This window comes from Girardinichthys multiradiatus, chromosome X (assembly GCF_021462225.1).
Source record: "Girardinichthys multiradiatus isolate DD_20200921_A chromosome X, DD_fGirMul_XY1, whole genome shotgun sequence".
In the NCBI taxonomy this organism is placed as follows: Eukaryota; Metazoa; Chordata; class Actinopteri; order Cyprinodontiformes; family Goodeidae; genus Girardinichthys; species Girardinichthys multiradiatus.
Window position 1 is genome coordinate 12,904,844 of NC_061817.1, and position 27,246 is coordinate 12,932,089.

General features: G+C 42.6%; 1 protein-coding gene across 3 annotated transcripts in view; it reads left to right on the plus strand.

The window, feature by feature from the left end:
• The first annotated feature begins 1,240 nt into the window (after window positions 1-1,240).
• The window catches only part of LOC124862757 (ubiquitin carboxyl-terminal hydrolase 43-like), a 113,198-nt gene continuing 87,192 nt past the window's right edge, over window positions 1,241-27,246 (plus strand). For 2 of the 3 annotated variants that reach the window (XM_047356865.1, XM_047356866.1), the window contains exons 1-2: window positions 1,241-2,178; window positions 14,980-15,123. In XM_047356865.1, the coding sequence (XP_047212821.1) occupies window positions 1,564-2,178; window positions 14,980-15,123 (759 nt within the window). In that variant the 5' untranslated portion in view covers window positions 1,241-1,563. The remainder of the gene's footprint in view (window positions 2,179-14,979; window positions 15,124-27,246) is intronic. The other variant, XM_047356867.1, reaches the window with a different exon arrangement.

Below are 27,246 nucleotides of genomic sequence, written 5' to 3' on the forward strand. Positions count from 1 at the left end.
TTGGTCATTTCCGTTCAACCCACAGGACAGTTTGTTTTGGGGTGCTTAGTAATACATATAAATTATGTTCATGCTGTGCCTGTAATAAATCTCACACTACAAAGGCAACCGACAGCTCCATGTGCCGCACAAGGTGCCCTTTTTTTCTACTTGAGCACCTGCCCCCAAAAATGTCTGTTCTTTGGGAAAGTTACTGCATCGGCCACGTCCCCTAAACATGGCCAAAAACTCACGATTTTGATAACTTTTAATCCCCCATGCCTTAACTGCATATTGACCAAATATGAAGCCGATAGCTCAAAATCCCTAGGAGGAGTTCGTTAAAGTTCGAGGTGAGTAAAAGTGAAAAACGGCCAAAAATTGGCCCTCGACCCAAAATGGCCGACTTCCTGTGCGTTTAAGGACATACCCCAAGGGACTTTTTTTTTCTTGTTTTGAGGAGTTCTACGTGTCTGCCAAATTTCAGATCTCTACGACTTACGGTTCGCCTATCTCACGGTGGGGGCGTGGCTAAGAGATTTGGTCACGCCCACTGACGACGACATTAAGGAACGAAAAGTTTCATCGGGAGACAACTTGACAACTTTGGGTAAAATCGTGAGTTTTGGTGCATGGCAAAGTCCCCAAATTGCCCCGCAAAGACGCAACGGAAAAAAGAAAGAAAGAAAGAAAGAAAGAAAGAAAGAAAGAAAGAAAGAAAGAAAAATCCTACGATTACAATAGGCCCTTGCAGTTTTCCTGCTCGGGCCTAAAAAGTCTAACTGTAGGAGGTGCTGTTACTTCGGTATACCTCAAAGTTATTGTCTCGTGTATTTTTTTCACCACAGAACAAATATAGAAGAACAAGAACACATAAAATTAACATGTCTAAACATATTATGAGTTTAGGATAAATATTTGTTGTTGTTTTTTAAATAAGGCTTTGTGAGCCAAAGACTAACTATTAATGGACAGTGACGTCACAAGAAGAAGACCTTATTTGTATGTAAAATATTTTATTATAAATATGAAAAAATAGTTAAAATTTCGACTCATGGTTTTTAGTCTCTCAAATTAATATTTGCTTGTATTTAAATGTCATTAATAAATAGTATCTTTGTTCGTTTATAATTTCGGATTTATGACAAACAATTTCAATTGCCAAAGCACGGACCCTGTTGACAGGGATTTCAGGGCTCATCGCTATACATGGATCCCTTATCTCCACCGTTGTTGGAAAGTGGGAGGGGATAGTCCCACAATCACAGCCCCGGTGTGGGCATTTTTTGTCTGCAGAAGTTGTGCTGCAGCTGGAGCTGGACGGCTGCTGTTGTGCTGCCTGTGACGGCGCTGGCAGTCAGAATGAAAGCGTTGAGTAAGTGTCAGGATGGATGAGGGAGGTTTTCAGGCAGTGGGCTGTGGAATAACACCGCGCCGCTCTTTCTCCGGATTCCGAGGTGGTGGCGCATATGTGCGCTTAACTATCTTCCATCGAGACTCCGGCAGAGAAATGATTCATTGGCGTCGGTATTCGCACCATCATCAGCGTCAAAATTGACCGACTGAGGAGTGGAGGGTGCTGTTATGGAGAAACAAAGCAGAGTCAAAGAGGAAATGAAGGAGGAGAAGCGCAAAGAGAAGAAAACGAAATCTGGTAAGCTTTTCCGAAAGAAATCTCTAAGGTCCGTGGGGAGCTTTATGAACAGAATCATGAAAACTTTGGGCACTTTCACCCACTTTGGGGACGGCGACGCGCAGGACGCGGAGGACGACGACGGGGGGTTTGGAAATGGCGCACCTTGCACCCTCACCGCCAGCTCGGGAACAGTCATAGAGGATGCACCGGTGGCTTGGGATCGAGTGGCGAAACACCCTCCGAGCACGTCTTCATCTCTGTGTGCCGGCAGAGAGAAACTGCTTTACCAGTATGGAGACAAAGTCCCGGGCGTCCTGGGGCTGAAGAACCACGGGAACACCTGCTTCCTGAACGCAGTGGTCCAGTGTTTAAGTAACACCGACCTGCTGGCGGAGTATCTGGGGCTGGAGCGCTACAAGATGGACCTGAGGCAGAGCAGAGGAAACGGACTGGGGGCTGAGGAGAAGCGGGCACTAAAAGGAGAAGTAACGGAGCAGTTGGCATCTCTAGTGAGAGCTCTGTGGACTCTGGAATACACCCCGCAGCTGTCAGTGGACTTCAAGGTATCCAAACTTAAACATCACTAAAACAGAAAGTTACAGTTGAATGTGAGCCATGTAAGATGCCCTGCTAAAGTATTCATAAACCTTAAACTTTTCCCAGTTTTTACCTTGCAACCCCAAGCTGTTACGTATTCTAATGGGATTCTGTGCGATAGCAACACAAAGCAGTGGCTAATTATGAAGTTGAAAGAAAAAAATGTATTGCTTTTTAAATGTTTCACAAATAATAGGTGTGGTGTGCCTTTGCATTTAGCCTGTTAAGAAACAATATTTTATAGAATCACCTGTTACTGCAATTCCAGCTGCAAATCTATGCCTCTTCACCAGCTTTGCATCAACAGACTGACATTTTTTGCCCATATTCTCCTTTGCAAAATATCTTATGCTCAGTTAGATCTAAACCCTTACATCATAGTTCTACCTGTTTAGGGTTGTTTAGTCTGAACAGTGAACCTCTGCCCCAGTCTCAAGTATTTTGCAGTTTCCAAGAAGTTTTCTGCTAGGATTGCCCTGTATTTAGCTCCACCTATCTTCCCATCAACTCTAACAAGCTTCATTGAACGTTCTTGAAAATGCTTACCAATAGCACAATGCTGTCTATACCATGTTACATTTTGATGATGGTGTGTTCAAGGTGATGTTGAGTGTTCTCTCCCCCCACCCCATGACACATACACACACAAGGTCTTGCATGTAGTTCAAAATGTTCATCTGACCACCTTCTTCTGCATGTTTGCTGTGTTCCCTACATGGCTTCATATGACTTTCTTCTTGGCAGTCTTCCATAAAGAGCAAATTTGTGGTAGCAAACTCAGCAGTAGGTTATTTTTACATAAAAAACCAAACAAAAGGCAGTTTTAACATAAAAGCTAAAGACTGCACTTTTTTTTCCATTCTTCCACATATATGGGGCATCATATGATAAAAAAAAAAGTCAACCAAAAAAGTCAAAATTCTCTTGTTGTAAAAGTTTATTTAAAATGTTTCTGTTCCGAAACCTAAAAGAAGATTTAAACTGTATTTTATATGCAAATAAGAGGCATTTTTAAAGCTTGATTGTGTTTTTTATAACGGTGTATGGAGGTTTTGTGTCTCTAGACAAATTTTTTTTTTTTTAAAATGGCTCTTTGGATGCCAAACTCCAAGGCCTTCCCAAAACAGCAGTATTTATACTTGAATTAACTGAAATACTGGGTTTTATTTAGAATTGTCAAAATAATATGTATTATAGAAAACCGTTCATAGTGAAAGATCCAGTCGTAGAAGGTTCCAGAGGGGCATAATTAGGTGGTAATTAAATGTAGTGGAGAGTCTCAGTAGCCATCATTAACCAAACACCTGCTACAGTATTAATGACTACAGTACAGACGCTTTCTGCTCAGTCAGACATAATCACATGTTATTAGGGCAGGATGCTAGAACACAGCAAGGGGTCACTGACTTATGTTATTGTCATGAGGCATTTCGGATAATAGCATAGCACCTATTTGCCTGCCACAAGCTGTAACCTGCATGCAGTGCGATGGCCTGTGACTTCAGAGCTTCCCTGCCAGGTGATAATGAGGCTGCTGCTCAGCATCACAGCAGTCTGGGGCCACAAGTTCAGCAGGTGCCTGACTCACACTCTGCACTAGGCCTTCAGCAGCAGAGCACGTCAGTATAACCGGAGATTTTAGCAGTACAGAAAAGTTTCGCTCTCGAAGGTAAACGAGTATGTTGATAATTTGTGTTCGAGCGTAGATTCTTTGATCTCGCAGGATGTGAAATAGCCCAATAAGAGGACCCTCAGGCTTCCTTACCCTGCCCACTCTGAAGCAAGGAATGGGAAAGTGTCTGCCTGAAGCTTTTTGCTCCGGATTTTCTCTGAGCTCCAGTTCAAGGCGAGAAGTAGATAATCTGGAGCGAACAAAGAAATGCACAATGGATTTATTCTTAGAAATGCTAATTACCCTGGAGGAATGGGTGCCCAGAGTGATTTGATCATTTCTGCTGAGCCTCTCTCATACTTTTTCTGTTACACAAGAATCACATTGACGATCACCTGATGTCAGAATTGAAAATGTGTCAGAGTTTTCAGGACAGCACTGACTGCTGCAGAGGCATAGAATTACATTTTAATTGACATCATTTTCCTCCTAAAAATTGCTCTTTTGCTTTCTGAGAAACTCCCTTGCCAATTTGACTTCATAATGCCAATAAATCTTAACCTCCGTGTCTTTTCTTGCACAACCCACTTCAGCACCACAATCAAAAGGTAACAGCAAGTAAAACCTTACCAAGATTAACCAATGGGTTCAAACAAAAGCAGTAAGCCTTCCTCTTTATGAGATGTTTCCTGTGGTAAAGCACGCACACGTGTTCGCACACTGTTGTTCTTCTTGGCAGTGTTGTGACCATAGAGAGGCCCTGAGTTAGTGCAGCCTGAGCCCTCAGAAGTTGCCTGTTGAGTAATACCACAGCTGCCTGCAGGAAGGATTATAAAATGATCAGATAGCTCTAAAGCTTGTGTTTGAGAGGCTAAATAGGCTCCCAGTTGTGGGAACTTAAAACAGCACAAAGCTTTTAAACTGTTCTACAAACCGGATAAGCGTGTGTTTTAATTTTTGTCTATTAATTTGTTGACTTTGTAAGTTGATTATGAGTTGTGCTGACCTCTGAAAGTCATGTGTTTTGTCCTTAGAGGTTGGGAAACGCTCAGCTAAAGCAGCCAGATTAACCCATTAAGTTCTAGTTTGACCTGGAAGCGTGGGAAAAAGGATATGTTGTCAGTGGTCTTAATTTGTCTCATAAGTGAAAAGATGTGACACCCAACCATCCCCCCACACCCATTTAGGATTTCACATGGGTGTGTATAGAGCTGTTCTACATTGTGTAGATTCTATGCAGTTTACTGTCTGCATAACTGTATATAAAGTATAGAATCATCCCCCTTTGATCTGCAGTTCCTTAAAGTGGCCTCCTATTTTCCAGAGTTGTATTTCCTGCTGAGGAAAAATAATAATACTCATTATCTTCAGCGCAATCCTGCACCTCCTGCCTTTAAGGAAAACACAGGTGGAAGGTGGGAGGCAGCTTAAATAAGTGTTTATCAAAGACTGAATACTACAGCATTACTACAGCACTCAGCGAAAGTATTGACACCCCTTAAACCTTTTCACATTTTGTCACATTACAATGTCAAACTTAAATGTAGTGTATAATTTTGGAAGAAAAATTATATATAATTTACAACACCAAATTTTAATAAAATAATGTTTAAAGAATGATCTGCTGAATAAAACCAACCTTCTGGATGACTAATTCTCAACGGTGTCTCATTAGCTGCCTTTACTTATTAAAATAATATTCAAAGAAATATTATTAAGGGGATGGTAAAATATTTAAGGAAATATTTTGGAAAATAACCAAATCTTTCTGGAGAAATGGGGCTTAATGGTGTTTACTTAGTTATCAAATTTAGTAAAATAATGTTTAGAGACTATTATTTACTAGCTTGAAAACTAACAACCTTTCTGGGTAAATATTCTTTAGCAGGCAAGTACGTGTCCTAAGCCGTTAGCAGTTAAAGCTAACAAAGAAGCTGATAGCTTAGCACCAGAATCAAACACACACCTTTAAAAATACCGTTAATAAAAGGATTAAAATGCATAAGCGCGGACGGCGTGTTATGATCAATTTTCTGTGTTTAAAATCACCCTTTAAATAAAGTTTGTCTTATCTTTAAAAACCCACAAACACAGAACACAACCTGAACACGTGTGCTGCAGATATTCTGCTAGCACCAAGATAGCTGAGTTCAACACAAACAAACCCAAACTTCATAAAATGAAAAACATTTTAATCATAAATCTTTCTCTATTACTCTGCCCAAACACCAAACCTCTTATGAACGTGTTGAGGAGTTGTCCGGGCGACGACGAAGTTTGAAGAAAACTCTGTGAAAAAGGGTTAGCTTCCAGCTAACCTCCAGAGCAGTCGCTGGGCAGCCCGTTTTGTCCGCTGACCACACTGCACGTTACCACGGGATGCGGCTCCTGTTGTCCTCCTTTCAGACTGGGAAACTGCTCCACTCTGCTTCATAGAGACAGCGTCTCTACTGGGAACTCTCTGAAACACCGTTTCCTTCTGTAGGCCTCAGAGAGAAAGTCAAGCCAGGCTTGTACCTTAATTCCAGTTCATGAATGAATCTACCAGATACACAGACAGTGATTCATTTGTACTTATCTTAGTGCATATGATCATTGATCGTATGACACTCTTGGATCCAGTTGAAGAGTTATGTCTGTTTGCCAGCAAAGAGACATTAGCGCGCTGCCTCTCCAGCCTGTCCCACACGGAGTCCGGGTGGTAGAGGCAGGATGTAGCAAGAGCGGTGCTTTTATTTGGACAGTGATGTCACAGGAAGTCCGTAGTTACCCCGTTTCCCGGCTGTGCCGGAAGTAGGTTGATGCAATTTATTTTGAAAGTTCCAGGAAAGTCTGTACTGGCCTTTCACGTTGTAACCATGGCTGTGGTCCCAACACATAGTCTATCACCTCTCAGCCTTGTAATGTGTTTCCATAGAGGGGCCTGGACGGGGACTCATCGTGAAATGCAAACATATAATCAACAATTTGTTTCTTTTCTACAACCTAAAGCTGAGAGGAATAGGACGTTGAGTTGATTATAGAACAGAATTAAAATCTTGCCAGCAGGATCTATTGATTAGTGAGTTGAGAAGATCTACATTGCGACTTCAGTATTTCCACTCACTTGTTGGGGTCTCCATTCCATGGCAGCATTGGTATACTCTTACTGATAATTAGAAATCTTCTTTGTTGGTTTTTCTAGTATTTCACAGCTCACATAAAGTTCATTTGTTAAAGAGGTTTTGAACCATCTCAATTTAACAATAAAATTTATTGTGTTTTGCTTTTTTTATTTTGTACAATCTAAATGGTATGACTTAGAGCTTTTGCAATCTAATCAGCAAGTGAATTGAAAAGAAGTGACAAATATTGCCTAAAAGAAAATGTAATTGGTATAAATGCCTCTAATACTTAAGTAGGTGGCTGAAATATTACAGGCATTACATGAATGGTAAAAAAATGCAACTAAAGTTAAATGTTTAAAGCCGATTTAAATAGTTCATGTTGGTGAAAAGATTCTTTTTTTGTCTTGTGTTAAGTGGTTGCACCCATTACAGAGTGACCATTATGCCTCAGACGGTAATAAAATACTCATTGGCTTTTCTGCCGCTGTAATTATATTGCTCAGACAATCGCCACCTTCCCAGAGCTGATGGTAATCACTGTTATTGCTCTGCTGTAATGACTGGCTGCAGAGCTGCTGGAGGTTAGTCTAGATCAGGGCCTCCAGGCAATATCAAAGCAAGCCTGAATGTGTCATGAGCTGTTGAATTGAGTTTAACTGTTACTAAGGAGACTGATTTACAGTATTTGTCAGGGTAAAGTATAAAGTGTGCATACCCTAAATTAACCACAGTTAGAGAACATAATGGGCAGGTATGAGATTATAGTGATATAACAACATTCAGCAAAAAACATTATTTCATTACACTAAAGTTTAAAAATAACTATTCAGAACAAAAACACAAAGACTATAAAAACCAGAATAAATGTCAGCTAACAATATTTCTAAGTCTTAAATTCAATAAGATTGTAAAAATAAATAACAGAGTGACTAGAGTTTTCTCAGACCTTATGGAGCATAGAGTTATGCCCACCCCCCAGCCTGGTGCTGCACACTGCTGGTCAGCTAGTAGGAGGGTAAAGGCCAAAGGCCCCTACCCCATTAACGAGAAAAAAAACTGGCCGTTTGGAATTTCTTTTTTTACAGCTAAACCAGGGAAGTATATATACCAATGGAGGGAGTGATTATGGGCACAAGGAATAGGTGAGACTAATTAAGTGAATGTGGAGCATGGGCTCATTTGCTGAAGCAGAATGGCTGGAAATGAACAAATATTACTAAAGTTAAACTCAGGCAACCAGGAAAACCGTCATTTAGCTGAGCTTAAAAGAATTGATTTAAGCAAAATAAAACTCAGAACACTAGGAAAATACTTTAATAACAATGACAGAACATGAAAGTAATCAGAATAAAAACATAATACAATGAAATACATAAAACTGAAAACCAAAGTGACTGACAAAATTCAACTTTTGAAGGATAATGGCAAACCTTTTTCAAAGGTGGGAAATACAGGGGTTGGACAATGAAACTGAAACACCTGTCATTTTAGTGTGGGAGGTTTTATGGCTAAATTGGACCAGCTTGGTAGCCAGTCTTCATTGATTGCACATTGCACCAGTAAGAGCAGAGTGTGAAGGTTCAATTAGCAGGGTAAGAGCACGGTTTTGCTCAAAATATTGAAATGCACACAACATTATGGGTGACATACCAGAGTTCAAAAGAGGACAAATTATTGGTGCATGTCTTGCTGGCGCATCTGTGACCAAGACAGCAAGTCTTTGTGATGTATCAAGAGCCACAGTATCCAGGGTAATGTCAGCATACCACCAAGAAGGACGAACCACATCCAACAGGATTAACTGTGGATGCAAGAAAGGGATGTTCGGGTGCTAACCCGGATTGTATCCAAAAAACATAAAACCACGGCTGCCCAAATCACGGCAGAATTAAATGTGCACCTCAACTCTCCTGTTTCCACCAGAACTGTCCGTCGGGAGCTCCACAGGGTCAATATACACGGCCGGGCTGCTATAGCCAAACCTTTGGTCACTCATGCCAATGCCAAATGTCGGTTTCAATGGTGCAAGGAGCGCAAATCTTGGGCTGTGGACAATGTGAAACATGTACTGTTCTCTGATGAGTCCACCTTTACTGTTTTCCCCACATCCGGGAGAGTTACGGTGTGGAGAAGCCCCAAAGAAGCGTACCACCCAGACTATTGCATGCCCAGAGTGAAGCATGGGGGTGGATCAGTGATGGTTGGGGCTGCCATATCATGGCATTCCCTTGGCCCAATACTTGTCCTAGATGGGCGCGTCACTGCCAAGGACTACCGAACCATTCTTGAGGACCATGTGCATCCTATGGTTCAAACATTGTATCCTGTGTATCAGGATGACAATGCACCAATACACACAGCAAGACTGGTGAAAGATTGGTTTGATGAACATGAAAGTGAAGTTGAACATCTCCCATGGCCTGCACAGTCACCAGATCTAAATATTATTGAGCCACTTTGGGGTGTTTTGGAGGAGCGAGTCAGGAAACGTTTTCCTCCACCAGTATCACGTAGTGACCTGGCCACTATCCTGCAAGAAGAATGGCTTAGAATCCCTCTGACCACTGTGCAGGACTTGTATATGTCGTTCCCAAGACGAATTGACGCTGTATTGGCCGCAAAAGGAGGCCCTACACCATACTAATAAATTATTGTGGTCTAAAACCAGGTGTTTCAGTTTCATTGCCCAACCCCTGTAGGTTTCTGCTCCATAAGCCATTATACACAGCTGACTGACACCCCAAGTAACAGGCGGGGTAAGGGAGCATCACTCCATGGTAAATATGACTGCAAAAAATGCTTTCCTCTCCCCTGTATCTAATTAAAATTAATTTAAACCACAGGAATGCTAAGTTATAAAATTTTTTGTATATTAAAACCATGACTTGAAAACCACGGTATACCTCTAAACCAGAAAATAGTCCATGTCTGTCAGAGTTGTGATAACAGGAGTAGTTTTATCTCAGCAAAGGCATGACTAACATCACTGAATATCACCTTTTTTATTTTCTGACTGACTTATCTCTGAGATATTGTACAGACTGATGGTGTGATGACAGCTTTTATTGCTTTTTGACTTCTATGGGATATATCAAGCGAGGGAAGCTTGCCTTTTAAGTCAAGATCAGTAGATGTGTATGAGTGATAAGAAAACCTTATCGCTCCTGCAGGAGTTTATCTGCATCTTCCTCTTGTCCACGTCTTAGTAACACTTCAAAGATGATGTTTGGGTTTTACTTTAAATTAAATATGACCGAGTTTTTATCATTCTTTGGCCAGCTCTGAGCAAACTGTTGGTCGGGTTGTATTCAGTTTCTGAACTTCCAGTTCTCAATCTCCCAGCTTCATTATCAGACGCCCCACACCATTAGTGCTGTATGTTGCACATTTGTGAGTACTGTATGCTGTTCTGTCCAATGTAATCTCACTGCTTCACTAAGCTGTCATCTGCAGTTCATGGAGCTAATTCCTTGTCTAATTAAGTTGAGTGCTGTTTACATTTAAAGTCACATTATGAGAGCTTAAGTGTACTCTTAGGTATGAAAATATTCAATGCTCTAGTTAGATAATTAGAAATCTTTTCATTTAGTTCAAAACTAGGAAAGGTATAGCTATCAATCTGCTAAAGCTTGCGAAAGAAGCATTTTTCAGTTTAGGCAAAAGGGAGATTTCATCATTACCGCAAAAACTGACAGCTTCAGTCTAAGCATGGGTCTGATGGATATTCATGCAGGGGTTAGAGGAAATTTTGCATTTCTAGGGTTTTTCTGATCATTGTTCTGTGGAGAAGGCAGGATAAAGCTCATTTAAAAGCTGCTGCTTCAAAAACACATTTAACAGCTTCTTCTGAGCTTCTCATTATTTTGGACTTTTATTCTGGATTGGGCTTTTCTAACACAAGAATATGCTTTGACCTAAACCCCTTCCATTTTAGTTCTGGCTATATGTTTAGGGTCATTATCCTGCTGGAAAGTGGATCTATTCTCCAATCTTAAGTGTTTTCCAGCTTCTAACAGGTTTTCTTGTCCTGTTTTAGCTCAATTTATCAACTCAGACCAGCTTCCTAGTCCCTGCTGATAAAAAGCATCCCCACATCATGACTGCCTCCACCATGTTTTACTTTTAGGATGGTATATTTCGGATAAAGCGCAGCAATTGTTTTGCATCACATAGCATTTGGCATCTAGGCCATCACAATAAATCTTGGTCTCATTAGATCAGGGCATTTTTCTCATGGGTTTGCTGTCCCCTCTGGCTTGTGGCAAACATGCAATGAGACTTAATTTGGCCTTCTTTAAACAATGGCTTTCTCCTTGTCACTCTTCTACAAAGACCAGATTTATTTATTGCATGGCTAATTGAGCTGTATATCTCTACAGCTCCTCCAGAGTTACCAAGGGGCCACTGGGCTGCGTCTCTTACTGATACCCTCCTTGCTTGGTTTGTTCGTTTTAGATGACGGCCATGTCTTAGTGACTTTGCAGTTGTTCTATCAGTCCTTCATGGTATATTCTAAGCTGCCCCCGCTTATCCGGGACCGGGTCGCGGGGGCAGCAGACTCAACAGAGACGCCCAGACGTCCCTCTCTCCAGACACCTCCTCCAGTTCCTCCAGGGGGAGCCCAAGGCGTTCCCAGGCCAGCCGAGAGACATAGTCCCTCCAGCGTGTCCTGGGCCATCCCCTGGGCCTCCTCCCGGTGGGACGTGCCTGGAACACCTCCCGAGGAAGGCGTCCAGGAGGCATCTGGTATAGATGCCCGAGCCACCTCAACTGGCTCCTCTCGATGTGGAGGAGCAGCGGCTCTACTCCGAGCCCCTCCCGGATGGCCGAGGTCCTCACCCTATCTCTAAGGGAGTGCCCGGCCACCCTACGGAGGAAGCTCATTTCAGCCGCTTGTATCCGGGATCTCGTTCTTTCGGTCATGACCCAAAGTTCATGGCCATAGGTGAGGGTAGGAATGTAGACCGACCAGTAAATTGAGAGCTTTGCTTTTCGGCTCAGCTCTCTCTTCACCACAACAGACCGGCACAGCGCCCCCATTACTGTGGCAGCCACACCGATCCGTCTGTCGATCTCCCGCTCCATTCTTCCCTCACTCGTGAACAAGACCCCGAGATACTTAAACTCCTCCACTTGAGGCAGGAACTCCCCTCCAACCTGAAGAGGACAAGCCACCCTTTTCCGGTCGAGTACCATGGCCTCGGACTTGGAGGAGCTGATCTTCATCCCATCCGCTTCACACTCGGCTGCGAACCGCCACAACGCATGCTGTAGGTCTTGGCTAGAGGGGGCCAGCAGGACCACGTCATCTGCAAAAAGAAGAGACGAAATCCACTGGTCCCCAAACCCGACCCCCTCCGGCCCTTGGCTGCGTCTAGAAATCCTGTCCATAAAAGTTATGAGCAGGACCGGTGACAAAGGGCAGCCCTGCCGGAGTCCAACATGCACTGGGAACAGGTCCGACTTAGTGCCGGCAATGCGGACCAAACTCCTGCTCCGCTCGTAAAGGAACCGGATGGCCCCTAGTAAAGGGCCCCCGATTCCATACTCCTGGAGCACCCCCCACGGGGCATCACGAGGGACACAGTCGAATGCCTTCTCCAGGTCCACAAAACACATGTGAACCGGTTGGGCAAACTCCCATGAACCCTCGAGCACCCTGTAGAAGGTATAGAGCTGGTCCAGTGTTCCACGGCCGGGACGAAAACCACACTGCTCCTTCTGAAGCCGAGGTTCGACTATCGGTCGGACTCTCCTCTCCAATACCCTGGCGTAGGCCTTACCAGGGAGGCTGAGGAGTGTGATCCCGCTGTAGTTGGAACACACCTTCCGGTCCCCCTTCTTATGAAGGGGGACCACCACCCCAGTCTGCCAGTCCAGAGGCACTGTCCCCGACCGCCACGCAATGTTGAAGAGACGTGTCAACCATGACAGCCCTACAACATCCAGAGACTTGAGGTACTCAGGGCGGATCTCATCCACCCCCGAAGCCTTGCCACCACGGAGCTTTTTAACCACCTCGGTGACTTCAGCCTGGGTGATGAAAGAGTCCAACCCCGAGTCCCCAGCTTCTGTTTCCACCACGGAATGCGTGATGGCAGGATTGAGGAGATCCTCGAAGTACTCCTTCCACCGCCCGATAATGTCCCCAGTCGAGGTCAGCAGTCTCCCGCCCCCACTATAAACAGTGTTGGCGAAGCACTGCTTCCCCCTCCTGAGGCGATGGACGGTTTGCCAGAATCGCTTCAAGGCCAACCGGTAGTCCTTCTCCATGGCCTCACCGAACTCCTCCCAGGCCCGAGTTTTTGCCTCTGCCACAGCCCGGGCCGCAGCACGCTTGGCCTCACGGTACCCGTCAGCCGCCTCAGGAGTCCCACAAGCCAACCACAGCCGATAGGACTCCTCCTTCAGCTTAACAGCATCCCCTACTGCCGGTGTCCACCACCGGGTTCTGGGATTGCCGCCGCGACAGGCACCGCAGACCTTACGGCCGCAGCTACGGGCAGCAGCATCGACAATAGATGCGGAGAACATGGTCCACTCGGACTCTGTGTCTCCAACATCCCCCGGGATCTGGTCGAAGCTCTCCCGGAGGTGGGAGTTGAATACATCCCTGGCCGAGGGCTCTGCCAGGCGTTCCCAGCAGACCCTCACTATGCGCTTGGGCCTGCCAAGTCTGTCCGGCTTTCTCCTCCTCCAGCGGATCCAACTCACCACCAGGTGATGATCAGTGGACAGCTCAGCCCCTCTCTTCACCCGAGTGTCCAAAACATGCGGCCGAAGGTCTGATGATAAGACAACAAAGTCGATCATCGACCTCCTGCCTAGGGTGTCCTGGTGCCAAGTCCACTGATGGACACCCTTATGTGTGAACATGGAGTTCGTTATGGACAATCCGTGACTAGCACAGAAGTCCAATAACAAAACACCACTCGGATTCAGATCGGGGAGGCCATTCCTCCCGATCACGCCTCTCCAGGTGTCACTGTCGTTCCCCACGTGGGCGTTGAAGTCCCCCAGCAGAATAATGGAGTCCCCGGGAGGGGCACTATCCAGCACCCCTGACAGGGACACCAAGAAGGCCAGGTACTCTGCACTGCCACTCGGCCCGTAGGCTGAAATGATAGTCAGAGACCTCTCCCCAACCCGAAGGCGCAGGGATACGACCCTCTCATCCACTGGGGTAAACCCCAACATGAGACGGCTGAGCTGGGGGGCAACAAGCAAACCCACACCAGCCCGCCGCCTCTCCCCGTGGGCCACTCCAGAGTAGAACAGAGTCCAACCCCTCTCAAGGAGATGGGTTCCAGAGCCCACGCTGTGCGTGGATGCGAGCCCGACTATTTCTAGTCGATATCTCTCGACCTCCCGCACAAGCTCAGGCTCCTTCCCCCCCAGCAAGGTGACATTCCACGTCCCTAGAGCCAGCCTAAGCATCTGGGGATTGGGCCGCTGAGGTCTCCACCTTTGTCCGCCACCCAATCCTCTTTGCACCGGTCCCTCACGGTTCCCCCTGCAGGTGGTGGGCCCACTGGGGGAAGTTGGGGACATTGTTTTATAAATTAATTTTGCCAACTGTGTTTTTATTAATTAAGGGTATCAGAGTAAAATTAGTTTTGAAAAAAATCTTAAAAACTTTGCTTAATTTAGCTTTTACTTTACAGTCTGGGCTTCTTATCTTTCACATAAAATTAGAAAAATTAAAACATTGTGTTAGTACCATGAGAAATTTAAAAAATGGTGAAATAAGGGAATAAATATATTTGAAAGGCAGTTTATTTTAGCACTTTGTCTTCTCTAGATATATCCCTCAGCCTTTGTCCAGCTTGCTGAAAGTGAGCTAAAGGGCCATTGCAGTAAAATGAAGCATTGGTTTATGTGGAGAGGAAATATAAATTCACCAAAAAGGTTTTTACACAGTCATAGTTATACTTGGTCATTCTGCAGTAAGAGTGACCCTTACCTAAAAAAACATGAGTTCTACCAAAGTCACACAATAATGCCGCAGAACAATTGTAGCATCTTCACGTCTCATTTTCTCCTCTCAGACGGTCGTGTCCAAGTACGGATCCCAGTTTCGTGGTAATTCCCAGCATGATGCCCTGGAATTCCTCTTGTGGCTGTTGGATCGCGTCCATGAAGACGTCATCCTGGTGTCTCACAATAACAACAAGACCAAAGCTCCTGCAAAGGTAAGACTCAAGCAGACAATCATGCCATCCAGCGCCATTGGTTATGGGAACATTTTTATTTTCAAGTCACCAGGGAAACACATGTAAACAAGCTTTCATGCTTTAGCTAAACATTAATATAATAAAAAACATATGTGTGGAATAATTAATAACTGAATTTTCATGAGACATTTGATTCATTACTTGATGATACATATAAGTGAATTAGTAGAAGGTGAACCAAAAATCCATTAATCAGGCAAGTCAAGGTGTCATTTCATGTTTACAAAGGGAAAGTCTTCAAACATTGTGTTTGATTACTTCTGGAGTTCACTCAATGTTTTGCAAAGGTGAATATTTTTAAAAAATCACCCATCCTTGTCCTTATGTGCCATGGAAAGGTATTCATACCCATTGAACATGTTCACATTCTGTCACATTACAAACAGAAAGTGGAGCATTATTGTGAAGTGAAAGGATAATGGTACTTGTTTGTAAAATTTTACAGTAATAAATACTTAAAGTGTTGCATGCATTTGAATACAGCCCCTCTTAATCAACCTTGTAGAACCACGTTTTGTTGCAGTCTTTTGGGGTATGACTCCACCATGTTTGCACATCTAGAGACTGAACTTTTTACTTTTTTTTTTTTTAAATGGTTTATGCTCAGTGGGGCTGGATGGAGACTTTGACTGGGCCATTTTAACACAGGGATATGCTTTTCTCCAAACGCATTAATTGTGGCTCTGGCTGTGTGTGAAGGGTTGTTGTCCTGCTGGAAGGTGAAACTCCACTTGGTCTCAGGTCTTCTGCAACCTCTAACATGTTGTCCTTCAGGATTACCATATATTTAGCTCAATTCATCTTCCCCTAAACTCTGATTAGCTTCTGTGTTCCTGCTAAAGAAACCATAAACTTTGCTTTAAACTTCTCCACAACTTTATCTCTGATCTGACTGCTATAATCCTTGGTCTTCATGAGACCTAACAAACCTTTGAGGCCATCACAGATAAACTGGATTAATACTGGGATTAAATTGCATACCAGTAGACTTTATTTACTAATTAGGTGACTTCAGAAGAAAATTGGTTGCCCTGGATTTTATTTAGAGATATCAGAGCTGAATTCACACTTTTTCTGAACCTTGCTTGTAAAACATTTTGAAACCAATGTATTATTGTCCGTTCTCTTCACAATTAATCTCTACTTTGTGTTGGTACATTGCATAAAACTCCAATAAATTAAACTGAAGTTTGTAGTTGTAAGAAGACAAATTTAAAGAGGTTCCTGAGGTATAAATGCATTTGTTATGCACTGTAAGTCACAGTGCAAAGATTAAATGTTTTTGGGTATTAAGTTAATATGGAAGTATTTTACATGTAAAGTTAATGCAGACAAATGCTGTTCTCCAGCAGCCCATTTTTTGGTGAAACTGTTCTGATGTGTGTTCAGAAATGTTTGGATGATTCTTCAGATGGCATAACCTCGGTTGTCTCTGCAGAGGTCGCAAGATTAGCTTTGCAGACCAATTTTCATGCCACCAAATAAACTGCAGCAACCTTTTACTGCGCAAGCAGGCTCTGTGTCTAACACACTGCCTGTGAACAGGCAGGGTATAGACACGGAAGATTTGGTGTTAGATTTCCTCTCAGTGTGGCTCCTTCTGGAGGTCTGCCTGCGGGCGCCGTGCAGACTAATACTTCTCTACTGCTTTGAGCCATTTAAGCAGAATATTCATGTTTTATTAAAACCAAATTTTATGCTTTAGAAAGAGAAATCCCTCTTTTATATAGTTGGATTGAAGCAATAGTCAATTTATCTGAATTGCTACACATGCTGTGGGTGAGTCATGACAATTAAATGTACAAGTATATTTCAAAGGGTTAGAATATTATCTAAAAGGTCATTTATTTCAGTAATTTAATTCAGAAAGTGACACTGATATACAATAGTCATTACACACATTTTATTTATTTATCACTCCTAGCTTTATGGCTGTGACTTACAGATAATGTTAACTCAGAATTCGGTGTCTGAAAAGATTTTAGTATTCCATAAAAAAAGCTTATTTAATACAGAAATGCAGGGGTACTGAAAAGTATGCTCATGTATCGTCCAGTATGTGCACTGAGTACTTGTAGGGGACTCTTTTCCTTGAATTACTGCATCATTGCAGTGTAGCATGGAAGAAGATCAGCCTGTTGCTCTGCTGAGGTGTTAAGGAAGCCCAGGTTGCTTCAGTAGCAACCTTCAGTTCATCTACACTGTTGGCTCTGGTGTCTCTCATTTTCCTCCCTTTTCTGATGCTCCATAGATTAAGGTTGGTTTAGTGTCAGGGGAGTTTCCTTGCCAATCAAGCACAGTGAAAACCACGGTCATTAAAGCAAGTATCGGTACTTTAAGCAGGTGCAAAGACCTGCTGGCAAAAAACCCCAGCATCTCCATAAAGCTTTTCAATAGAAGGAAGCATGAAGTGCTCTAACATGTCCTGGTAGATGCCTCTGCTAACATCACACTTATTAAAATACAGTGGACAACACTTTTCTTTACACTAACTTTCCATTACTATGCTTGGATGTAGCACTTTGTTACCAGTCAGCTTCTTTAGCGATAACCTTTGTGGCTTAGCCTCCTTATAGAGGGTGTCAATGACTGTCTGCTGGACAACATTTAGATTAACAGTCTCTATGATTGTGTAATTCATAACGTGAGTATAACATAACATTTCTTTAAACAAAAAAACTAATTTTGTTATTGGTCTTATTTGACCTTTTATTTCTCTAAGAAATTGAATTTTAACTTTTTCATTAGCTGTAAACCAGTTGTCATCAAAGTTAACAGGAATAAGACCTGATACATGTGTATGATTTTACCTAATATGTCTTTTTTCTGAATGAAGTGACTTATTATGTTGCTGAGTCATCATGTTGGAATATCAAAATCAAAAGCTCTCACCCAACTCCTTTTCTTAAAATTAGCTTGAATATTGTAGGTTTATTTGACAAAAGGTACAATGTGCTCAGCAACATTATTTTTGGAAAATTCTCGTAGCGCAGCAAATTATCAGAGGAAGGTCATTTGCCGTTTTAGGCTGCTGTGAAAATAAACCCACCTCTTGTCCTCTGAGTTTTCTAGCAACTGCTGTATGATGGTGTTAGAAACATAATTCATAGGAGAGAGGCTATTCCAATCTCTTGGATGTCATGTTTTTCCTTCATTTTAAGTTGTTTCTTCTTCATATGTGAAACTTATTGTTGGTGATTCAATATAAACTACTGCACAAGTCTTTGTCACTGTTAGAAAATCCAGTTCTGACTGAATTTTACTGAAAACTCAAGCTGATCGTACTACTCCAGTGTTGAAACTACAACTGTAATGGCTTCAGATCCTTAAGAATGCAGCAGCAAGAGTTTTTGCACTGTTACTGTTTTTGACTATTAATGCAGTACAGAAGTCACTTGCAGCTCTCTCAGGTAATCCAAACCGGGATTCAGATCCAAGTCACCTTAAGTCAAAATGTCGGATTAAACTTGGGGCCAATCCCTGTTTCATTCCAACCTCCCCATTCTTAGCCCTAATGCTATGCTTTGCTTTATGTTGGGGAGATAGTTTATCATAATTGTGTGTCCCTTTGTCATAATGTGAGGGCATTTGAATTTTGTTTTGGACCTTGTTCCTGATTGCTTTCGATGTGGTACTTTGGTTCATTTACTTTTAAGTTTAGTTTCTTGTTCTGATTATTGTGTATGTTTTCTAGGTGTCACCTTCATTCCTTACTTATTCTTGTTTACTGTTCATCATGCATTGTAGTTTATGTTCTGTAAAAACTTCCTTGGGTTTTATTGCTTCTCTGTTCAGCCCATTTATGTTGTTTCCACTCCCTGCCACAGTCAGCGTGCAATCAGCTTCATTTGGTCCACCTGTACTTTGCCAATCAGTCTTCTAGCTTCACCTGTATATATTTTCCTCTGTTCGGTTCATTTGTCAAAGTGGAAGGTAAAATAAGTTATTAGGTGACAAATATGTCAGATAGAGCCAGGGCAACAACAACAACACTAAACGTCTTGGCTCTTTAAAGCAGGGGTTCCCAAAGTGGGGGTCAGGCCCCCGCAGGGGGTTGTAAGACACCAAAGGGTGGGGTCACCCCTGAGGTGTATGGAGGGCCAAAAGGGACAAAATTAAATAAAAAATATATCATGAAATTAACAAATGTACCATGAAATAAATCAGTATACCATTAAATGTCCTATTAAATAATTTCATCGTACCATTTATTTATTTAATACATTATTAAATAATTAAATATACCATTAAAATATATAACAATAAATGAAATAATTATATGTATATGTTCGTCATTAGGTAATGTTAATTTGGGGATCACGGCTAAAATGTTTGGGAACCCCTGCTTTAAAGGAGTGAACCAATTTTATTTTGAAATTTCTACATTTTAATGGCCAAGGAACAGGTAGAGTTGTTGGCATAGGCAAGGGTATGCCAACTTTAGTCCCTAGTATGACATGATGTTCTGCAGAGGACTTGTAATCTAACATTAAATTCAGATGTGTTAAACTACAGGAACATGTGTTGAACCAGTGGAACATATAAAACATACAGGACAGTAGCTCTTAAGAACTGTAGTTAATCACCCCTGGTGTAGGTGAAGGAACATAGACAGATGTAATTTGCCCTGATGAAGCCATATTCTAGTCCTTTTGGTTTTGGTCAAAAGGCAACAGTATAACAACATATGTCTTGATCTTGGACATAGGTAAAAACTAAACTCTATGTCTTCTTATAAAACCATGTTAAATGGTTTTATAACCACATATGGCAGCACAGTTTGTAGCACACTTGCCTTATATCAAGAAGGTCCTGGGTTCGACTCCCGGCCAGGGGTCTTTCTGCATGGAGTTTGCATATTCTCCCCATGCATGCATGGGTTCTCCCCAGGTGCTTCGGCCACGGTCCAAAAACAAGACTGTTAGGTTTATTTGTTTCTCTAAATAGCCCCTATGTGTGAATGGGTGTGTGCATGGTTGTTTGTCCTGTGTGTGTCTGTATTGCCCTGTGATGGACTGGTTACCTGTCCAGCAGTCCCCTCGTCCGTGGACTGCTGGAGATAGGCACCAGCTCTCCAGCGACCCTGTATGGAAGAAGTGGGTATAGAAAATGGATGGATGGTGCACAAGTTTGCAATGGCCTTTCTTGTTCCAGAAATATTGCTTGTTTTAGCTCTGATGGGATTTTTTTCAGTTTTCAATGGCTGTTAGGCAGCCAGCTGCCAGAGTTGACTAAATGAGAATGCACAGGCTGTGTGGAGTGCTTGGAGATGGAGGACACTAGGGTTTTAAATAAGTAATGGTTACTTGGTACCAGCTCCTCTTTTAGTACTTGGCCTGGGTTCCAAGCGAGCTCAGTTGAGCTGAAAATCTGACATCAGGACACCGTTGATCAGCGGGTGGGGTCACTTGTTGCGTCACTAGAGTGTCTCCATTGATGGCTGCTTACGGGAACCAGTGAACATCAATGTAATGTCGTGAGAAGCTTCCAATGCTTTAAAGCAATTACTGGACCATCATGGACCACAATGGCCGCAGTGGTTCAAACTGAAAATATTGGAATTGGTTCGACCAAATGGACGCCATTTACAGGCACTGTTCAGCAAGCAATGGAAAGATAGTTGATTCGACCCTGCCACTGCGTTACTGGATTCCATGATGGATGATGGTAAGTGTTTTGTGACTTTAAGGATCTTTTTTGTAACTCATCCCATCAGTGGTGAGCTTACTTTGAACAAACAAAGATATTCTGGAAGTAATGCCGTTGTCTCCTGAATGAAGACAATAAGATAGCTAGTTAACATCAATCCTAACTCTGTGCTCTTATGTATGTCACAATTACATGTTGTGCATACTTAAGTTTTGTTTTTCCATTCCAGAATCTCTTTCTACGTGTCAGAGGTATTGTCCTACCTCTCCTGATTTGGTCATTCCAAGCTTCTTTGCTTCTGCTCTTGCATCATCCGCAGCTTCAACTCCAGCACCAGCTCCGACACAGCCAATGTCCAGCACAATACAGCAACAGGACCCCTCCCAAAGTTTTTAAGGGACATAAAAATGTATATACCTTGAGTTATTTGCTCTCTGTTGTAAGAGAGGCTGTCCTATTGTGCTTTTTGTCAATAGTTTGTATGGTCCTGCTGTCTATGATACATCCCCTGGCAAAAATGATGGAATCACCAGTCTCGGATGATGTACTTTCGGTTGTTTAATTTTGTTGAACAAAAGCAGACCACAAAGCTACAGTAATTCTAAATGACAACTTTCTGGCTTTAAGAAACACTAAAAGAAATTAAGAAAAAACATTGTGGTAGTCAATAACAGTCACCGTTTTAGCTCCAGAAGAGGGAAAGAATTATGGAATCACATTGGAAATATTCATTCCTAAGACTAACACCTGCATTGGATAAGATCTGCTTGTTAGGCAGCAGTTAAAAATGAGTGATCACACTTTTTGGAGAGCTGTTGCACCAAGTGAACTGACGCAAATCATGGCACCAACACAAGAGATGCCAACTGAAACAAAGGAGAGGATTATCTAACTTCTTAGAGAAGGTAAATCATCACGCAATGTTGCAAAAGATGTTGGTTGTTCACAGTCAACAGTGTTCAAAATCTGGACCAAGTACAAACAACATGGGGAGGTTGTTAAAGGCAAGCATACTGGTCGACCAAGGAAGACATCAAAACATCAAGACAGAAAACTTAAAGCAATGCGTCTTGAAAACAGAAAATGCAAACAAAACAAATGAGGAACAAATGGGAGGAAACTGGAGTCAATGTTTGTGACCAAACTGTTAGAAACCGCCTAAAGGAAATGGGATTTACATACAGTAAAGCTAAATGTAAGCCATCATTAACACCTAAACAAAAGAAAACAAGGTTACAGTGGCCTAAGGTAAAGCAATTGTGGATGACTGGATGAAAGTCATGTTCAGTGATGAATTGCGAATCTCATTGGGCAAGGAACTTTTGTTGAGTGACGTTCCAATGAAAGGACTGCTTGAAGAAAACATGCAAATTTCTGCAGTGGGGCTGCATGACAGGTAAAGGCACTTATCCCATCAATTGAAAGAATGTTTAGGGATGATGAAATTATTTTTTTAAGATGATAATGCATCTTGCCATAGAGCAAAAACTGTGAAAAGTTGTGGTAGTTGAGGAAATGGTCTCCAACTTGCAAAGCTGATCTGGCAAAAGCAATCAGCGAAAGTTGAAGCTGGATTGATGAAGACTACTGTTTGTCATTCAGTAAGTCCATTCCTCAAAGACTGCAAGCTGTTTTAAAAGCCAGAGGTGGTGCAACAAAGTACTCCTGATGTGTTGAAGTTTTGTTTTTGTCTGTTTCTTTTTTCATTATTCTTTAATTTGTTTCTTTGCTTGGGCTTAAACAGCGACTGTTACTGACTACCACAATGTTTATTCTTGATTTCTTTTAGTGTTTCTTAAAGCCAGAGTTTCCACTTAGAATGACTGTAGTTTTGTTTCATGTCTGTGATCTGCTTTCCTCGACAAAATTAAACAACAGAATGAAGATCCTTAGAGATGAGTGATTCCATAATTGTTGCCATGGGTTATAAAAAAATAGTTACCTATGTATGTGCTTGCATCATGATTTTCAATTTTATCTGATCATACACTGGTAGGATGAGTCAATAGTACTACCCAAGCATTTGCCATTGACATTTATGTACGTTGATCATTTTCAATAAAAAAATAACCTAAATAAGTTAATTTTCTTACTGGGTCAACACACAAACGACTCTATTCTTGGATGCGCCAGTGCAGAAGCTGCACTCTGTGGTGATAGCAATTTTATATTAAGGAATTAAGGAATATTAAGGAATGTGCCATACTAACCTGATACTGGGCTACTGTTTAATGGGATTCAATTTGTGTTAACCAACTACTTCATAATTCATAATTCTGTTAATGAAATCATACCAAACCAAAATTGAATCAACTGTGGGATTATTCTTAGATTTTAGCACTCCATTTGTCAAAAAGTCTTTGATATATGTGCTAAAAAAAATTAGAGACATATTAGTTGGACACAATGATAAATGTTTGGGCTCAAAGCTGAGAAGGCAAGAAGATTTTTATATCTGCAGCAGCACAAAACCCCAGTACACACCTGCACACAGTTGTGATGCTGACTCCAAAAAGATGTCCAATACTCCTGTACTCTGAGCCATTATCTAGCTTTCACAGTGCAATGGCCCCTCTCTTCCTTAAGGGCACAGATTCAAAGAAAGTCATATCATGTTGATCCAGGGCTGGATGCCAGTTTACGGCACAGGAAGCTAAACATTTGTTCAGACATCCTAATGTTCAGCAACCACTGTCCGTTTGTGAATCTGGGAACAATAACATCCCACAACTGGGAAGCTCAGTTAAATGCCCAGGCTGACTGTTTGCAGCGATAAATTATCACAATAAGCCATCTGAAACATATTACAATAACAAATATCATTAAATCGATGTACGCTGGGCTTATGTGTACATGACCACTACAGCAAGCTAGCATTAGATACCATTAGATTTCCCTCACATGTGTAGCTGATACTCTTCACTTTGCTACCCCTCAATGGCTTCCCACAACCTCCGGTATGTATCCAGAGTGTTTTGTCTTGCCATTCACAGCCTTCTCTGGCTCTCTTCTTTTACTTTGAGTCTGACAAAACGCCATAGACTGAGCAGCAGGTTTACCATTGTTTCCATGTCTTTCAGTGTTGCGTTGTGTTTGTGTCGCATACAAATCACGTCACATTTCGGACTCTGTTGCTGCCTTGCTATGACATCCACACCCACATCAGAATCAGAATCAGAAAAGCTTTATTGCCAAGTACGTTTTTGGACATACAAGGAATTTGTTTTGGCGTAGTCGGTGCAATACAGTACAATTAAAGCAAAAAACAAAACAAAACAATGCGCCGAGGCGACCATGTGCGGCGCCATTTTGGATCTTCTCATTGAGGTGGTACCTAATTGACAAACGACCCAAACCATATAGAGTTGAGTAGAGCCGAGTTGAGTCCAGTAGGTGCTAATGGCCATTAGCCTTTAACTCAGAGGTCTCATTCTCGTGGCCCACGGGCCAATTGCGGCCCACAGGTCAATATCTTGTGGCCCCCACTGTGATATGAAAGTATAATATTAGTGCAGCCCGCAGGGGGAGTGGACCTCTGAAGGAAGTCCTGCCCGCCGTTCCTTGTCGTGGCTGACATCCGGGGCTAGGCTGAGCTACACCAACTTCATGCACATTACGCTTGTAACAACAATGTGGCGGATGACGAACAGTCCGGTAGCAGTCACCTTTTTTTGCGGTCGCCATTCGGGTACTTTCTACCATCAACAAATGCCACGATCAAATGCGGAGAAAGGCGACTGCTACCGGGCTGTTCGTCATCCGGCGCGCTGTTGTGACAAGTAGCGGAAATGACATCATGCATCGAGACGTACTCCATGCGTCACTAGCTGGCTATAGACTTCTATGAAACGTGGAACAAGAGCGAAGCCAAGTGGAATAAACAAAATTTTGTCACACCTCATCATGTCTTTGTCAAAGCCAAAGCCTGCAGTGAAGAGAAAGATAGGTGACGAGCACAGCCAATTTCCGCAAAGGTGGGAGACGCAGTATTTATTTGTTGAGCACAGGGGCATCCCGACATGCCTTATTTGCACTGAAAAAGTTGCAGTGCACAAGGAATACAACCTGAAACGTCATTATTCAACTAAACATCCTGAGCAATGTGCAAAATACCAGGGGGATGAGAGAGCCAACCGGGTTGCCAGCCTTAAAACATGTCTAGTGAGGCAACAAGATTTCTTCAAGAAGGCAACCAAAGAGAATGCTGCAACTGTCGAAGCTAGCTATATGGTTAGTGAGATGATTGCTAAGGCGGGAAAACCATTCACAGAGGGCGAGTTTGTAAAAAAATGCATATTACAGGCTGCAAGTATAGTTTGTCCGGAAACGAAAAGTCAGTTCAGCAACATCAGCCTTTCTGCCAACACAGTGGCAGAGTGCATTTCTGACTTGTCAAGTGACATTTATCATCAACTGTGTGTGAAAGCCAGATGTTTTGATGCATATTCAGTTGCTCTTGATGAGAGCACAGACATAACTGACATTGCTCAGCTCACAATTTGTGTCCGTGGTGTTGATCGCAATTTTGAAGTGACAGAGGAGTTGCTCAGAGTAATTCCAATGCGTGGCCAGACCACCGCTCATGAGGTATTTCGCCAGCTGTGTGATGCCATTGAGAATGCCGGTTTGCCATGGAATAGGTTTGTTGGAATAACAACCGACGGAGCGCCATCAATGATGGGGAGAAAAAATGGACTGGTGGCACTAGTTCAGAGAAAACTTGAGGAGGAGGGTGTAGAAGAGGCCATTGTTCTTCACTGCATTATCCATCAGCAGGCCCTTTGCAGCAAATGCCTGAAGTGTGACAACGTGATGTCTGTTGTTGTGAAATGCATCAGCAACATCAAATCCAGGGGCTTCAAGCATAGGAGGTTCCGTGCTTTTTTAGAGGCAATGGAGTGAGAATATGAAGATGTGCTCTATTTCACTGAGGTACGTTGGCTCAGCAGGAGAAATGCCTTGAAAAGATTTTTTGTACTCAGAGAAGAAGTGAAAGCCTTCATGGAGAAGGATGGGATGGCTGTCCCCGAGTTGAATGATCAGAAATGGCTCATGGACTTAGCTTTTCTTGTCGACATCACACATGAGCTGAATGTACTGAACAAGAAGTTACAAGGCCAGGGCAGCTTGTCAGTGCTGCCTATGACAACATAAGACCATTCTCCACGAAACTTGTGTTATGGAAAGCCCAGCTCTCTCAGACAAACCTTTGCCATTTCCCAGCATGCAAGGCACTTGTGGATGCAGGCACACCATTCAGTGGTGAGAAGTATGTTGATGCTATTTTGAAGCTGCTGAAGGAATTTGATCACAGATTTGCAGACTTCAAGACGCACAGAGGCACTTTTCAAATTTTTGCAGACCCCTTCATTGTTGATGTGCAAGATGCCCTCCTGTGCTTCAAATGGAGCTTATTTATCTGCAATGCAACTCTGACCTCAAGGCCAAATTTAGGCAGGTGAATGGAAAAGCAGACAAACAAGGGCAATTTTTGAGAGGATTGTCCCCCAGCTTCCCTGAGCTTTCCCGAATGTTCAAGCGGACTGATGATCATCTTCAAGCCATACTGAGGGTCTCAAGTGCCTCCTCTCTGAAGCCAAATGTGGCTCAGATATGTGAGAGGAAGCGTTGTCAAGTCTCTGGCAGCAAGGAGTAAGCTGGAGAAGCCATGTTCTGAGGAGCTGTTCATGATCTTCATTCAATGTTCCATTCATGTGTTCAGGACAGTCCATGTATTGGAGAAATCATTAACTGTTGATGAGATTTGAGGATATTTTGTAACGTTTTTTGTGGAATCCCTTATGCGGCCCAGCCTCACCCAGACTCTGCCTCCAGCGGCCCCCAGGTAAATTGAGTTTGAGACCCCTGCTTTAACTGGACTGCACCTTTTTCCTGGTAATGTTTGTTTATTGTATAGACGAAGCACATGCAGTTGTGAGCAATGGGCTGCAGTTATTTTGTTGTTGACCAGCTCCATAGAAGCATCTCCGAATGAAATGAGTAGCAGCTCTGGCTACTCATTTCACAGAAGGGGAGAAACCTTTATCCTTTTGCAGTGTTGAATTTCTGTGCTAAAACCCAAAGAGTTAACTGAAATAATAGGGACTACTGTCACTGATTGGTCAGTACAGCATTAGGTTACAATGGAGACTGAATGCAGACTGGTGGACAGATATTGCTAGCCAAGGAGTCGTGCTGATTTCTGAGGCATCTCCCACTTCTACTGGGGTATCTGAAGGAAGATACTTTATCAAATCTAACACAACTTGGAGCACATCAGTACAAATATGTCTGATTATATATAGTTTACTGTAATCAGAGCACATCTAATGTTTGTACCACTGTTTTGTTTTTCTTTCTTCTCATTGTTTTTCTAATTTTTTATTGCTTTTTGGGATTGGTTTTGTTCGTTCCTGTACAGTTCTTAGTATT